The following is a 16,847-nucleotide window of genomic DNA, read 5'->3' as shown; positions in this document are numbered from 1 at the left end:
GTCTCCAGAGCTGGAAAAGTCTGGAAACTTTTGGAAACAAGAGAAATGTCTCCAGAAAAAAAAAAAGTTTAATAGATGAAAATAAGATTTTAAACGTCATCACACTTTACAAGCACGGTGGTAGCAGCATGATGCTCATGGAGGAATTCTTACACAAAGTGGAGAAAATAAACTTGAGGACCTTGAGATGAACCAATTTTACCTAAAATTGACTAGATGGAAAATTGTACAAAGAGCAAAAATTAAGCTAATATTAAAAACTAATATCGATGCTTTCAAAAGCATAGTGAGGGAAACATTTCCCTCAATTATCGCATATTCCAACCTGTTTGTGGATCTGATCTGAGCACTGGCAAGATATATAACTCACCAGTTTTTGCTTAGTTTGATCATGAGAAGAATCAAAACCCACTTCATGATTTTAAAACCTAGGTGGAGTCCAGACTCAAACTTTGGGCTTCGATGGTACGACAATTGGGAACAACCCAGATTTATTAATTAATCCCGGTTCATGGTTTTCTAACCAACCAAATTGTTTTCTCCAATATAGCTCTACAATAACAGCCCCCCCAAAAACCTTTAGGCACTTAATCTTTTGAAAAAACCCCAAAGAAAATTCAGACATAATGGTGACAAATGTATTGAAATCAATGTTTATTTCACATAAACAGGACACAACTGATGATGATAGAATTTATAGGTGCCCTGACGTTATATCCATTCATCTCCAGGTCCTGCCCTATTGTTGCCAAACAGACAGAAATACTCTCAAATATTAACTAAACTCTTACTTTAATTCGTGCTACGAGGATTCCCTCAAACCCTTTAGGTTGGGAGATCTTCAGAAATAAACCAGTACAACGTCTCATCTGTAAAAACTCTGCAACATTCACTTCATGTTCTATCAACAGCAGGACAAATTAAAGTTGCGTAAACTTCTTCTTCTAGTAGAAGGAAAGGAAATCAGAGACCTCTGGTCCATTCTGAGATATTCATTGTGAGAAAGGCACATAAGCAGCAGCTCCTACATCAAGTAAATCAAAGCTGCTTTAACATTCAGCGTGAACAGCCTGGGACCAAGTCTGTCGCTCCTTTGATAAAGAAATAAAAGTGACAGAATAAATAATCAGGAAACACAACAAAGCTTCTTTTAACAATCACAATCTGCCAACTTTTCACTTTGACATCAACATAAAGAGGAACTGGTGAAATCAAAAGGATACCTTATTTTTGGGCTTGATTTTGTGCTGTTTTTTTTTTTTTTCCTTTTGCCCAAAAATATGAAAAGTCTTTTTTTTATTCTTATTTAAATTCTGGAAACTACATCTAAATCAGCTGCATGCAAGTCAACTCAAACCTATTTCTGAATGAAACGGGGGGTGGAGGGGTGTAGAACGTAATCTGGAGCATTAACAGATGAAGTGAAGGGGCTTCTTCTGGGATTACTAATTTATAATTGTACTTGTGCGCTGGGAAAGAAGAGCCCCTTCACAAGAAACGGTGAGAAGTAATCGCCATGTTTGACGAAAAGTGCTAAAGTGGTCAAGAAGTGTTGAATCTGTGGTATTGCTTTTTCTCTAGGAGCAGAAGTCAAATAAACAGATCTGGGGCAAGTCAGGTTAACAGAAAATGCTTGAGGCTCATAAACAGGTCTCTCTCTTTCTCCGTTTGTTTGCTGAAAAAAAAAAAAAATGCTGACAAAGAAACCAGTCAGACCTGATCTGATAAAAATCGCAGAACACAGCAGGATGCCCTCCTCTGGGACCGGACTTATAGGGGACTGATGATTAGGTTGATTATCTGGGTAATACTGATCGAATGCTCCCAGTCTGGTCTGGGTTTAAATTCACATCAATGCTACATGCACCAATTAGAGCAAGAAAGAAAAAAAAAGAAATAAAATTCACACAGCAGGTTACTCTGAAACAGGAGCCATGACCCGGACAGAGGTAGGTAACAACAACTAAGCCCAAAATGGCAAACACAGTATAGCTTATAATAAGAGACTCTGAGAGACACATTAAGGAGTCTGTTCCAAAAGCTACAACAATCACAGCTCAGAGGAGAAGTTAAGGAAATGTCCTACAAAACCATCATCAGCAATGTCCTTCTTGGGTTTTAATGCTTTGAAATCCTTCTTTTAAGCTGTGGCTGCAAACTTCCACAGGGCCTCCCGCTCAAACTCCTCCATCTCCTCCTCCAGGGAGTCATTGTCCTTCTGTCCACCACCCTCCAATACATCCACCATGTCTTCCAGGACATCTGCAACGTCCTCAGCAAAGTCCCCGAAGCGCACCCTGTCATGGATGAAGACGCCGTCCTCGAAGAAGTCAGCAGTCAGCTTGCGGATCTTATCCTTCCCGTCGTTGGAGGAGCCTTCCAGCTTGCTCAGGTAGCCCTCCAGCAGCTCCTCAAACTCGGACAGCTCCACGGGGTAGAGCCCCTCCTTAGTGGCGCAGTCCTCCACGGAGGTGCAGCCCAGCTGCGGACGGACGTTGCGATGGAGCTTGAGCTCCTGGTCTCTCCAGAAGTCGTTGTGGTTGTGCTGCTGAGGCTGCCGGGTCTGCTGATGATGATGGGGAGAGTTTTTACCCGGCCGGCTGTGCCACGGCTTCTCCTTCCTCCTTTCCTCTCGGTCCATCCTGCGCTCGCCCTTTTTCCTCTGCCAGTCGTCCTGGTTCTTCCTCCACGCTTCTTTGTGAGAGTTTTCCTTTTGGGGTTTCCCCTCCTTTTCTTTCTTCTCCTCTTTGCCGTGCTTCCACTCCTTCTTTTGCTCCTTCTTCCAGTGGTCTCGCTCCTGTTTTTTGTCCCTTTTTCCTTTCCATTTTGGCCCCTGTGGCTTCGTCTTCTCCCACCTCTCAACTTGTTCTGAGAGTTTCTTCTGGATTCCTTCTAAGTTCTCCCAAACTTGTTTTCCATCACCTCCATCCTTTCTCATCCCTTCCAGTCTTTTCTTGCTTTCTTCTAACAGGACTTTCTGACGGTGAAGCTCTTCCTTCAGCTTTCCATCCTTTCTCCACTCTGGTCCAGCTGCTTTATGGGAACTCTGAGCATCTTCAGCATTCGGCTGAGAAGCGGGGCTGGAAGCAGGCGACACCGTTCCTGCATCAAATTAAGAAAAACAAAAGGCGTTTAGGTTTCAGAGGTGGTCCCAGTACCCCAAAAAAATAAATGCAAGATGAAATATTTACGGTTGAACCTAAGAAGGAATAAATGCTTTGGCAGAAAAAAAGACAACCCTATGACATAAAAATAAAAAATAAAAATACAGTTTCATTTAAATTTCTATTTTTATTCTTCCTAAGATCATAGAACGTTCTTTTAACCCACTAAACAGTCATAAACATCCTTCAGCTAAAGCCACAGTTTGCAGAAAGGACCAAAATGGTCTTATTGTGAAAATTGAGCAATCAGGATAAGGCTATGAAGAAGCATTACATAATAATTGGTTTTAATGTGAAACTATATGCTGCAAAGGTCAGGAAGTCTGCTAAGAATCTATTGTTTTCTACAATCGCATTCAATGAGTTGGAATATAAATAAAAGATAAATTTATTTTAGTAACTAAATTCACCACATTGTATAGATTTCAAATAAGGATTTTTGGGTGGACAGCTGGTTAATTGAGGCCATGTTTCTTCCAGCCCATCCATCAATTCATTGCTTTAAAGGTATAGTGGAGGATGTTCTGTTTCCGGGCGGATCATCAAAATAAGTGGCCCTAATTGTCAATCATAAAGGTGGTATGTTTACGCAAGGCCGTCCTACGTGCTCGTCCCCAGTTATATGTGTGGTTTCTCACCGCGGTTCTTTGAAAATGACCGGGATCATAAGAGAAAAAGTGTCTACGAAGTGCATGAGAAGAAAAGAAAGGCCTCAGAAGAAGCAGATATATCCCCTAATGCTTTGCGTTAAGAGATCTCCTCGCAAAGCATTATGGGAATTGCTGTCACAGCGGCCCGCTGCCACCATAGGCTGTCGCTACCCGACAGCGGCGACTAATAACAAAGATGATGCAGGTATCACGCAGTGAAGGAGCAGTTATGTGACCAACCGGAGGAAAAAATAGTGATCATCGAGTTTGCTATAAAGTCCACTATATAGTGCCTGCTCTATATAGTGATTGAGGGATTTAGGGGTTAATGTGGACATTCGTACACAGTAAGCTTGTATGAGCAACTTTTAAATTCACACACCTTTTTTAAAGTGGAGAGGGCTGGACTTTTAAAGAAATTTGCAAAAATCCTCCACAATACCGTTAAAGACGTTTCTGTGGTCGCCTCAACCTCTGAGTTGTTATAACACCAATCTGTACCGTTAACTATCCCTGAAAACCTGAATAAATATAAAGCTTACCCTTAGAAAGTCAGCTGGTAGGAACCTAAAAATGCTGCTTAAAAAAACCACATATGCTACAGCCTTTATATTACCAACACTCTTATGACCAATCTGGATTTTGAAGTGATCAACTTTGGGATTTGTTTTTCTCAAAACCAACACGACGACCGCCGCATCCTTGGCTGCGTTTAAATACAACCAATCAAATATTTGGATTTCAAAGTTTCCCCTGCTTGCCTATATTTATGTTTGGATTCACATAAATCCAGCCCGCCCCTAAAAAGGCTAGAATTACTAGTGTAACCAGTTAGTCTGGGGAATGTTTATAAGCTTACTAATGAGCTGCCATGAGCAAATATCCGTTTAACAGTTTGCAGCAACAGCTACGTATCTCTATGATTTAATTTAATTTTGTCCTATATTTCCAGTTGTAAAGCTTATTAGATGGAAAACTTTGTAGCCTAGAATCAAATGTACATCAAAAAAAGTATTAGTTAAGGATGTAGAACAAAAGAATCGCGAGAGTGACTGGGAAAAAAATGCTTTGATTTATCATGTTCTCCTTTTTTTTTACATCACATAAAACCTGCTTTTCTAACAGGGATGTGTAGATTCTACATTAACAGGATATAAACACATAATTAAGCAGCCATACCTGTGAGCTGGCTGAGTTCGGTCACTCTCGCCCGGAGACTCTCCAGCTCTTTCTTCAGCTCAGGCAGGACCGACAGCTCCTCCTTCAGCTTTGAGTTTTCTTCTTCCAAGTCTGCTTTACCCCGTTCATCGCCACTCTCAGCCACCGCCTTCATCTCCGTGTCAAGTTCGTCTTTCTTAGACTGAGGCAGAAGGAAAAAATGAGACATGTTATAAAGATGCTGCTGGAATCCAAAAGCTGCAGATGTAAATAAAAAGCATTGATTGAGAAAACTACACTTTAAAGTTTCTTTTTTTTTTTTAAGAGTGGATGAAGGTAAACAATAAAAGTCAAAAGATGTGCACACTGACTTGTAGTTGAACCTCCAGCTGAGTGATCTGCTGGTTTTCCTCTGTTAGTTTATCCAGCAGCTCTTTCATATCCTGTGGATCTCCGCTAATCCAGTCCTGAAGAGAAATTCATGGGTGTGTGAATAGAATGCATATTTTTAAAAACATTCTTTTTATTTTCTTTTACTATTTATCTGTGCAGGTTCAAAACTGAAGTACGAATCAGATATATACTGAACATTGAGGAAGTGAGACTAAAGGAATAACCGGACCTGGTTTTGTTCTCCATCGCTCAACTCAGGTCCGTCGATGTCCCCTGCAAAACAAGAGAACACATATGTTACATATATTTGTTAAAAAATATGCTTAATGTCCACAAATGGCTTCCATTAAATCCTACATCCTGCATATATTTGCCTAGAATTTCACATTTCCTGAAAGGGAATTCATAAACCTTCCAACATTTATTTGCCTGATATCAAACCACACCCTCATGAATTTGTGAATGCCCCCCAAACAGCAGCTAAAGGCGTCACTCTCCACCTCAGTGTCATTTGTTCTTTTCCTGCTGTCGCTGCAGCAGCCGTCATCCTAAATAAATCTTCCGACAATCTACTAAGTGTTGGTGGGTGAGGGCACAAGCTTACACTGCGCTCTTATCTTTGACGCTGCACCTACCATTATCCAGGTCAGAGAGGAAACCTGTTGACATAACGCAGCTAAGTCAACAAGAATTAAAAACGGACATCAGAGTGTTGCTGACGACTGCAAATAAATATGCTTATGTAACTCAAATTCAGTTGTTGTCAAATAGGGAGTGCGTGAAACTCGGAGGCGGTCCAACCTCTGCTGTAACGGGTTTAAACCCATGAACATGAATAATATCTACAAAAAGAACGCTCTGATGTAAAATATATAAAATAGTTAATAGATCAGTTTTTATGTTTGCATAAATGTTGCTAATAGGGGAACAACACTTTGGAAAAGTTTAGATATGTTAAAGTATTTCAAAATTATATAAAGAAAAAAAAAAACACTCCATGATTTCATTTAAAAACACTTTGAGGTTCACAGTGACCATTTTACCCATCAAAACCTTAAAATATCCTTATTTTTGTTATATAATAGTTTTAAAGCTTCAGTGCTCATTATGTTCCTGATTTTTTATTTATTTTTATTTTTTTTAAATGGCACAAAACTTAACTTCCTTCTAAAGCCTAAACATGCCAGCAGTACTAGCTATTGTATTTAAGAATTAAATTTGATTACATACCATTTTATTTGAATCTGACATTAATATTTATATAATTTTAAAATATATTTTTTAAATGTATTCTTCATCATTGGATCTTCATGTGGAGAATTTACCAAAATAAAGTGATAGATTGATTGATTGGATACAAATTGAACCCGAATAACTAGCTGGACTGGAGTCACAACATCGATGCTCCTTACAGTAAGGTGGGGGGGGTTTCCTTAGGATTTTTATTGACTCCGTTTTTGCATCAGCCATCTTTTTAGATGTAGATTGTTGGTACAGTAGCTTATCTACCACTGACAGTAAGGGGTTACTTGGTTAGCTCATCGTTAAGGCCAGCTCCGACAACTCCCAACATCAGTGGCAAACCGCTGCACCCTAGGGCCACAAAGGAGCGTTATCGCAGCTCTTTCCTCCTAGAAGCCGTGCAAATTTATAACCATCCCTGCTTCAAACAAATTCAATAAGTTGTTAATATAGCTGCTGTCTTTTGCAAGGCTTTCCATATTTCAGTTTGCTGTTGTTTTTTACCCCTAATTATACAAAATTTGTAGGGCTGAAACAACTACCGGTAATCGGATTAATCGCGATTAATCGACTATTGAAATAATTATGAACTAATATAGTAATCTATTAATCATTAACTTGAATGTAGAGACTCTAAAACATCCTTTAGCTGACAGAGCAACCCAAGTAGAGCAGTAATTACACCAAGATTGTAAAAATATTAAACATTTTGAATTTAAGATTTTAAAAAAAGGTTTTCATCTGTCAATATTCTCCATTCAGAACTCTTCAAGTGGAAAAGTTTTAGTTTCACCTGGTTTAATTTTTTATTTTAAAGTCTTCTTTAAGGAACCTTTGACTATCAGATTATTAATTGATGAATCAAAATAATAACTTACAGATTAATCCATTTGCAAAATAATTGTTAGTTGCAGCCTTTGCAGGTTTTGAGAGCAATAAGGAAAGATGTAAAATCTTTACCTTAAACGTTTCTCAACAAAGGAGCAAATTGTTGCGAAATGTTTTCCAATTTTCTCTAACAGATGAAAACAGAGAAATAAAAAACACTTGTTTTTTCTTTAAATCAAGAAAAATGCTGTGTCAATTTTTTTTTAAACTTCAGAACATACAAGTTTTTTTATTTTTTATTTTATCTTACAGCTGGCTCATTTATTAAAGCTGAAAAGCATTCCTCTGCTCCCCAGTGAACAAAATGTGAGATTTATTTTTCCACAAGGAGCACTGCTGAAATACATTACACTAAATATAACATTAAATTATTATCTTTGATGGCCTGGGTAGAAATAGATTAAAAACAAAGCTCTTTTGGAGGTTTCTTAGCACTCAGGAAAAACTATCCATCTCAACAGAAGAACATTTAGACAAAGACTAATTCCTTGCACCAAATTCCTCGAGTCAAGCTTCTTTTGGATGAAATAAAGAAAAAATGATTGTTTGTAGAGGCACTTTCTACCTCAGGGTATGTCTCTATCAGCTTGGAACTTCTAGAAACTAAGATTTTTTTTTAAATCTTAATCAGAGATTTGAGTCTGGACTTGGACTAGGCTGCTGTATAGCTGTGGCTGGATGTTTAAGGTTGTATTTCTGCTATAAGGTAAACTTCCACCACTTTCCCAAGGTCTCTTGCAGCCTCAGACAGATTTTCTTTTGGGATTGTCCAACATTCAGATCCATCCATCTTCTCTTTAACTCTAGACAGCTTTATTTCTGTGCTAAAGTAAAGGAGCCTCACACAAACATGCTAACAATACACACAACGTTTTATATGTAGGCAGATCAATCTTATCACGTGTGCCAAGTCTCTACATATCAAGCTCCGTGTCTTACCCAGGTGTGGTTCATCAGCATCCGAGGCTACAGCTCTACAGTCTACCCAGCCTAGACCCGCCTACTTAATGTGATGTGTGCAATGTCATAAAATCCTAAAAAGGCAGCAGGATAGAAATATTTTGCCAGCCACTGAATTTAGTTGCATACAAAAACATTAAAATCATGCTTAACATAAAATTAGTCACTGTATTCAAAAACTGTATAACTGTAGAAAACCCGTTTGAAAGCACAAAGCTTTAGAAAAGAAAGAACCATCTATGATGAGTCCTGCAGAAAGGGAACTCACCTGACAAAAACAGGGAACCTAAGAAGAGCAGGACCAAAGCAGCAACGATACATTTGTTCATGGAGAACCACGGTTTCTCCTCCTTTCTCTCCGCCATTTTAAACTCGACCTCCTCTTCGTCATCCTCCTCATCAGAGGTTCTCGGCCTTGGCGCTTCAAAGGAGGGAACATTCCTCCTTCTCAGTCCGTCATCAAAGCCACTCGTGTCGCCCAACTCCAAGCTGCTGGACTGGTCTGAAAAGAGGCAGGAGCGTTACTGGTAACGGGCTGCGAACATGAAAACAGGAGACAGTGACAGCAGGGCCTTTGTGCAAATTTGAACCGCAAATACTCTGCAGTGCCTTCAAACCACTTCAATAAATCATTCCAGCATGCTAAACTGTTGCTGCTGAAGACATTTCCAATTTTATAACTATCTGCTGGCAGACTGCCTGACAAAAAGAAAGAAATACAGCAAATTTATTGAATGCATGAAATGCAAAACAAAGGAAATTTGCAAACTGCTGATTGCAAATTTGCTGCTTGTGGAAGTGGATGACATTTTTCCCCCCCATCTAAATTACAGCCACATTAATTTCATGCTTGAGGGTTTATTCATTTTCTCAGCAGGGTGGGGGCCTCACTGTCAGGAAAATAAATCACATTCCAGATGTTAACATGACGCAGATAAAAAGTGTGCTCACAAATCTTCACAGTTAGTCTCTTCTTGTTCTCGTCTAAAGAAGCAGAATAAAGCTCTGCAGATCTGCTGCAGCATTTATTGGTAAAAGCCATCATCTGGAGCCCAGATCTGTTCCAAGTGCAACAGAAGCTTCTTAAATTAACACACTTAATAGTCTGTGTTTATGCAAGATTATTACGTATATTAAGCTGCTAAAGTACTTGGAATCCAACAGGTATTAAAGAAAAATTAGGATATTTCTAAGTGAGATTTTAGAGTTGATATTAGTAGTCAGACACAGCCTGCTTTCAATAAATCAGTTGAGAGACTGCTGCCAAAACACGGGCCATGACTGCCCCAATAAGGTCAAGTAAAAGAGGCAAAACTCCACTGCCATGTCAGCCACTTATAGCAGATTAAATCAGTTTTAATTACAGTTTTTCATGAGGTAATTGCTAAGTTCTTGATCTCATGGAATAGGTGATATTTAGGAATCCTGAGAGGACACCAACATACCTTCCTCATCCTCATCCAAGTTCAGGGCCTCCGATGGTCCTTCCTCCTTCTCAGCATCAGCCTCGTCTTCTTCTGTCTCAGCAGAGCCAACGGTCTCCGGGTCAGGGCTTCCCCCATGTTCTGCCATCAGTCTTTCTGGGACTGGGCTCGGAGGCTCCGTGCTCTCTGGACCAAAGCCGACCTCATCTCCAACATGAGGTGGGGGTCCAGCGGCTGTAAGGTTCTCTGTGGGGATGTTGACCTCGGGTTCAGAGCTTGAGACATCACTCCCAGCAGCAGGACTCGTAGGCATTGGCCCAGAATCAGCAGGAGTGTGGAGCACAGGCTCAGCGGGGGAGGTGGTCTCAGCCATGCGAGTGGCGGGGGAAGACACTGTGGAGTCTGCTAGGGGAATATCAACTGCTGGGATGTCTAGCTGAGCTTCCAAATCAATGCTGGTGACCAAAGGCATGACGCCTTGAGGCTCGTTGTCGCTGGGAGAGGTGGTTACGATATCGTGGATGACGGGGGGCTGACTCTCTGCGTCGAGCAATGAGGAATCGAGAGGGTTTGAGGGGAGAGGGCTTAATCTGGAAGGACTAGAAGGGACGGGACCCTCACTGGATCCTGGGGAAGTTTCTTGACAAACCTGGACATGGAAGAAACTGATCTTTTATGGTTTTACCTTTAAATCTTACCACTGAACTCAACTTATCTCAGCATTTTATGATGGAGACTGATGTTCTATCTAAATGTTTGCCTCCCAACAATTTAAACGGCTTATTGACTGTACCAACCTGGTGCCCTTCTTCAGACAGGACAGTTTCTACTGGAAGGTCAGCTGGTTTATACTCTGCAGCAGCTCCTGAAAACAAAGTCCATGTAATGTCAATACAGAAGGAGGGGGTCATTTATGTCTTAGGTACCACTATAGACTAGTCAGTACCTGCCACCTCCTCAGACAGACTGGGGGCATCACCCAAACTCTCAGTGCCGTCGTCTGTTGGCCCGACATTCTCAATGGCTGCCTCCTGTGGAGAGAGAAGACCCAACAGGACATCTAAGAAGCTCAACGGTGGCAATGACATTAACAGAAAGAAACACTTGCAGACGCATCCATTAGGGCGGCATATAGCACATTTGTTCAAAAGGCGTTAAAATAAACGCCTCTTTTATTGCAGTAGCAACATTTCAAAGACATAAAAAAAAAAAATCTAAACTTTAACTGCATGCTTGGTCATCCCTTATACGTTCTCTTCAAACTCCTTGACAGCTTTTTCTCTGAAGGGAATAATGTTTTGACTAGGCCACATGTTTTGGATCATTAGAGATACAGTAAGCAAGCAGCCACTTTGAAGGTTTCTGGCTTTACCCAGTTTTTATTCGGGGTATTTTAAAGTAATCCTGCTGAACTCTCACATTAAAATGACATGAAGCTTTGGAAGAGCTACAACCTAACAACATACTTCACAGCGGGTGTTTTCACACATGCATTCTTTGTCTCAAAACGAAACTAAATAGATTGTTTGAAGCCAAAAACATAATTTTTAAGGCTCAACTGAAAAAAGCACACAGTCCCAGTTAAAAATGCAGTAAGGTTTAGCAAATCATAGATTATTATTATTTTTTCATAGGACAAAAAAAAGACCTGCTTCTCGCATGCTTCCCAAATAAACAGTCAGTATTTAGGTGGCAATCTTACCTTTGTTATGACTTAGTTTGAACCACTTCATAATATTTTCTAACATTTATTAGTGGGGAATGTTGCTCCTGCACTGAAAGGCTTTGAATGCTTGTTTTAGTTCTAGTAGGGTAACATTAAGGAGGTGGCTAACTAGCATTTTTCTTTAGATCTATGCTTTGGTTACTTCAGAAAGACAAAAAAAATATATAAAAAATAAAAATAAAATAATAATAACTAATACTTAATAGTTTTTGAAACTTTCAGCGATATATTTTGTATTGCAGACATTAAAAGCACACAAACACTCAGCCACCCAGCAGTGGGTACACCTTGCAGCCTTGTTTACACTTAAGGCAGACTCAATTAAGACAGCTACTACATTCCTTAAGAGTAACAGATAGGAGCGGTTTTCTTTCATACTCAGTCTTTTGTAAGGCTTATGACTCATAATTTGTTTTTCTTGAAGACATCCGCAAGACGTTTCCGTTTAAAAGAAGGCTCGGGGTTACAAGTTTAGACAGGAAACGTTGTAAATGAACTTGGATTGACGAGCCAGATTGACATGACACTTGAGATGATGTCTTAATAAACAACATCTCTCCGCCAGGAAGAGCATCGCCTCCTCTAACTAGGGCAAGATAAATATTCATATGTTTCCTAATCCTCAAGATGAATAAATCAACCATCTCTCAAAAATATTCTTTTTATTTCTATTTGATATTTCAGACATCTTAAAAGTGCATAATTTATTAAGAAACAAAGTTAGCAGACTTAGGAAAAGTGTTGTAACGACCCTTTCCGGATATTGCTACGCGAATAAGAATTTCTGCTGTGTTCGTTGTAGAAATTAGGCCTTTAAGAATAGTTTCTTTGAACTTGAAATGATCAAGATGTAGATCCCTGCATCAACATCCAGAGTACATTTTAAAACTAAGGAGAGAGATCAGACATACACTGGTATTGGATGATATTAAGAGTTTTTTTGTATCGGTGTTGGCCAATATATGAATGCCTTGGCTGATTCATTAGTGCAGTGGTCCCTAATTAGTGGTGGGCGTCCCCTAGGGGTGGTGTAGTGTAATTGAAGAAGGTGTGGTAGAAATTAGTGTAATAAATGTCAGAGTTTGACAGTTTTTTTGTTCAATTTATTGATAGCAATTTCAAATCCTGTAAACTAATTAGCTAACCTTCAAATAATTCTACTTTAAATTAATAAAACTACAAACTTTAAAAGACAATTGTATTTTATTTTATTGCAACATTTAATTTAACGTTGTTGAATTTTCTTTGTTTGAATGAAAGGGCACAAAAACATTCTAGTAAACACAAAGGAAAGTTTAGGTTCATTCAGCAGTATGGCTAATACCCCCGTCTGCTATCTAATTTTTTAAAGTTTTATTTGATTTAATATTATAAATGTTTGTTTTTGGTTTAAACTGATACTTGTTTAAAGTTTAATACTGCTTTATTTTGATCATGCATGTGGGGGAAGAAAAAGCAACATCGGTTTTAAAGAATAACCCCGAAAAATAATCAGCAGCACATATCCAGGATCGATGGGACTCAATAAGACATTTTAAAAAGTGGTCACAAATACGAGAAATAAATTAGGAAAAGTGTTTGAAACTTGAATCTTAAAATTCTGTAGTAAAGTTGTGGTCAACTAGTTGCTCTTAGCCTGTTTTCAGTTGATGTGGACCTGTTTAAACTGGTACCTGGACCTGTTTGCGGTCTGTCCTGGACACATTTCCAAAAAGTTTTGTGTTAAAAAGACCAGCCGAATAAATCTATAGTGAGCCAATTTTCACCTTGCATTTGAAAAACATCCATAGTCACATTGGTTTGATGCATAAGTTTGATTTTTCAAATTCTAATTTTTTTTATTTTAATGCATGACAACATACAATTTACTGTTTTTGTGTTAAAAATTATTTGATTTACTTATTCATTAATTAAGTGGATACTCGGCCACATCATTAAGTCATTTCTGATTATGCATAAAACCACTTTTGGGAATCTTTAAAAAGGTGGCTTTTCTGTTTGTTTGTTTTTTTTTTGTTTTTTTTGCATTTTGGGCCTGAGCAAATTTATAGTTGTCCTATCATGGCAACAACCAACCACAAACAGGCTTAAACTGACAATGAGTCATGGACAGGCAGTGAGAAGGTAATAGTGTGGATCAAAGCGAGACTTGTGAAAAAGCCCCACCTATTCACTCATTTGTTCACGAGCAAGATATAATAGCAGATGTATTGACCTATTTTCCTTTAAATCAGATGATTTACACACTAACTCATACTAAACTTTAATTATTTTTTTAAATGCTACCATCTGGAAAGTCATTATAGCCAATCATGTTAATACGTGAGCACTTTTCTGCAGAAACATGTTGAAATGATCTCAATTGTGAGTTATGTGAAGATGGAAACTCTCCAAAATTAATACAAAGTTAAGTTAAAACTCCAGGAAAAACTTCAAATAAGCACAGCTCTTTTGTGAGGAAAAAAACAAACCCAAATATTTCAGGACAAACTTTAGCCTCTTTGTGCAGAAAATAGTTGCAACACTTCTTGAAATTATGTTTGGTGGCTGTGTTGCCCCATTCTGGTTCTGGATGTTAAACACACAGTGCAACTGTCTTTGTGGGAGACCTGCCGAAGACCATCAAGTCTGCCTCTTCTTTTGATTTAGACCTAATATCAACTAAATGCCTCAAATTTTAGAAGATATTTTAAATAATTCGATTTCTGTATATTACCTGTGTCTGTTATTACCATAGTACAAACAGGGAGTCAGTCTGGGTGGGCTTATAGGGAAAAATCATTAATGTAAATATTACAAAAATAAATGACAAATGACAGTTCTGACAATTAGGCAGATTAAACTTTTTTTCCCCTTGGTGCAACTAGGATAATCAAAATAAATCATTTTTGATAATTCACAAAATAATAAGAAACACTGAGAAATAGTTTACTAAAATCTAAAATATCAAAAGCTTACATACACCAAGATTACGCTTTCTATAAAAATTGATATTTCCTGTATTTCTTTGATATTGGGGACTGCAAAGATGATTCCAGATTATATAAAATGAAAATACCTATCAGAGGTACCTATCATCAACAACAAACTGGAACTGGCACAAAAACAATGTGGTTTATTATGCAAATCAATATACTAACATTAAAGATGATAAGAACAGAGTTCAAGCAGAAATTGATTTTTTTTGTTTTATGGAGTAAAGGGAAAATTATGAGTCTCTGGAAGTCATCTAGGATTCTTCAGTGAAATCATAGATAAATAACTATTTTAATAAAAACTTATTAAACAATTAGTACTTGTAAATATCAATTTTATGTGAATGATTACTAATAAAAGTATGTAAGTAATGACAATGGAAAAGATGTTAGCCCAAAACTGAAACCTGTTTGAACAGTGTAGATTGATCGTGAGGTTTTGGTGCCTATCTACTTTCGGGCCTCAGTGTACACTGGTTATTGCCTGGCCACCCTCATAAAAATATTCTGGCTACGCCTCTGGGCAGAAAGTCTTGACTATGATTTTAATAACACTGAAAAACATATATAGTAGCTTTAAGTAGGAAGAAAATTGTGAAATCATTAATAATGCAAAACATGATCATGCCTTCCTGCCTGGAAAAGCTTACCTCTGGTGAGAGGAGGGTCCAGCTGTTGGTGGAGGAGCCAGTGCTTCCTGTGCTGTTGCTGGTGTCAGACATCGCCCTCTGGAGGCTAAGATTGGCACAGCAGCAGACAGATTCACCTTTATAATATCCTGCACATGACGACAGCAACAACGTTCCCTTCGTAAACGTGTCGATGTTAAATTGTATTATCATACAAAATGTCTCTAACACAAAAAGCTGCTATACATGCACACTGTATATATATTTTTTAAATACTTGTAAATAGTGTGTAGGGATTTGAACTGAGATAGTTTACCAAAAAAATACAAAATGCCTCTTGCATGGAGTATTGTAAGTAGGTGTTATACAAACTGCTTAAAAAGGACGCAATTATGCAACCAACGTAATATTTAAGCAACATGCGGAGCGCAGCCCCGGGATAAAGAGCCGATTGTGCCTGATTCCAGTTATGTAACGACATGGTGGCATCCATAACACTCTGCTGCGCAGTAAAATACAGACGATATTAATAAAAGAAGTGCTGATTTAATTTAGAGTGCCTATCATTTATATTCGCGGTCTGAGCTGCAGTTAAATCTGAAAAGCTAGTTAAGCCTCAGCTTCGAGCAGCTCATTGATCCAAAGACAGACAAATAGAGACAGATACTGAGTAGCCAGCAGGCTCTAGAGCGCCAATGTTCACTTTAAATTACATATGAGCCTTTCTTTGGGGGCTGGGGTTGTTGTAGCAACCGGTTTGAAGGTGCAATCGGGATGGTAAACAAAGGATGTTAGCCTGAACATTCCCATTCCCACTCTTCCGCCTTTCCACTGCGGCCCTGTAGCGGGAAGGAGCGTCGAAAGCGCCACTTTAACAACAGAACTCGATGTGTTGACACAAACCTGCTTATGTTCCAGTTGCTGCCTTATTTCCCCTTTCAAAAACTCTTGCTTAGTCGTAAAATCAACGTTCCTCTCCTCCTGTGAACTTGGGAACTTTGGGAATTCCGAGCTGCGTCACGTCAACCGAATAAAGGCCTTGTCCAATGGGATTTCGGGATTGATCCAGGAGCTCCCGCCCCCGGATAAAGGCTAGACCAATCAGAGAGAAGCGTGGAGCCAGGAAAGATACGTGATTGACGCACGCAGGTGAGGGAGCGGAAAGTGATGGACGGAGCTACTTCTTGTGGGTTTATAATAATACAGCTTCATGTGTGACCCCGACCTTCAGGATGTATGTGGTCCCACATATTTATACACCAGAGGGAGCGGCTGCACAGACCAGCCGCTCACTGACACGTCTGCACAGCTATATTTGACTGTGGGACTTACCAGAGTGGACAACCCCAGCTCTCCTGTTGCTGCAGAGTGGACACTGCTTTCATCATCTGATTCCCTATCCTCTATAATTAGTTTCAAGTGTTTAGACTGAGAGGAGCATTTTTTTGCCTCTAGATCTAGACATAGACAGATTTTATTTTGTAATTTTGTATACACATGTGTATATTTCATTTTATTGTACATTTCATTAAGTACAGCTCTCTAGACTATTTAATTTTTTAAAGTTAAGCCTTGATAAAGCTGAGCAGCAGTGATAAAAACATTGTGACTAAAATAAATAAATAAATAAAAAAACTT

General features: G+C 38.9%; 1 protein-coding gene across 1 annotated transcript; it reads right to left on the bottom strand.

The window, feature by feature from the left end:
- Window positions 1–647: 647 nt before the first annotated feature.
- LOC107084080 (pre-B-cell leukemia transcription factor-interacting protein 1-like) lies at window positions 648–16,357 on the bottom strand. Its single transcript, XM_015373747.1, has 10 exons — window positions 16,113–16,357; window positions 15,231–15,358; window positions 10,826–10,910; window positions 10,677–10,744; window positions 9,901–10,528; window positions 8,724–8,957; window positions 5,595–5,638; window positions 5,344–5,439; window positions 4,994–5,174; window positions 648–3,102 (listed from the first exon to the last, which is right to left on the bottom strand). Exons 2-10 carry the CDS (start codon window positions 15,300–15,302, stop codon window positions 2,141–2,143), a joined length of 2,370 nt encoding a protein of 789 aa, XP_015229233.1. The 5' UTR covers window positions 15,303–15,358; window positions 16,113–16,357; the 3' UTR covers window positions 648–2,140.
- Window positions 16,358–16,847: the final 490 nt, after the last annotated feature.

This window comes from Cyprinodon variegatus, unplaced genomic scaffold (genome assembly GCF_000732505.1).
Source record: "Cyprinodon variegatus isolate N-32 unplaced genomic scaffold, C_variegatus-1.0 Scaffold91, whole genome shotgun sequence".
NCBI classification, from domain to species: domain Eukaryota; kingdom Metazoa; phylum Chordata; class Actinopteri; order Cyprinodontiformes; family Cyprinodontidae; genus Cyprinodon; species Cyprinodon variegatus.
This window is presented reverse-complemented; position numbering and strand designations above follow the sequence as displayed.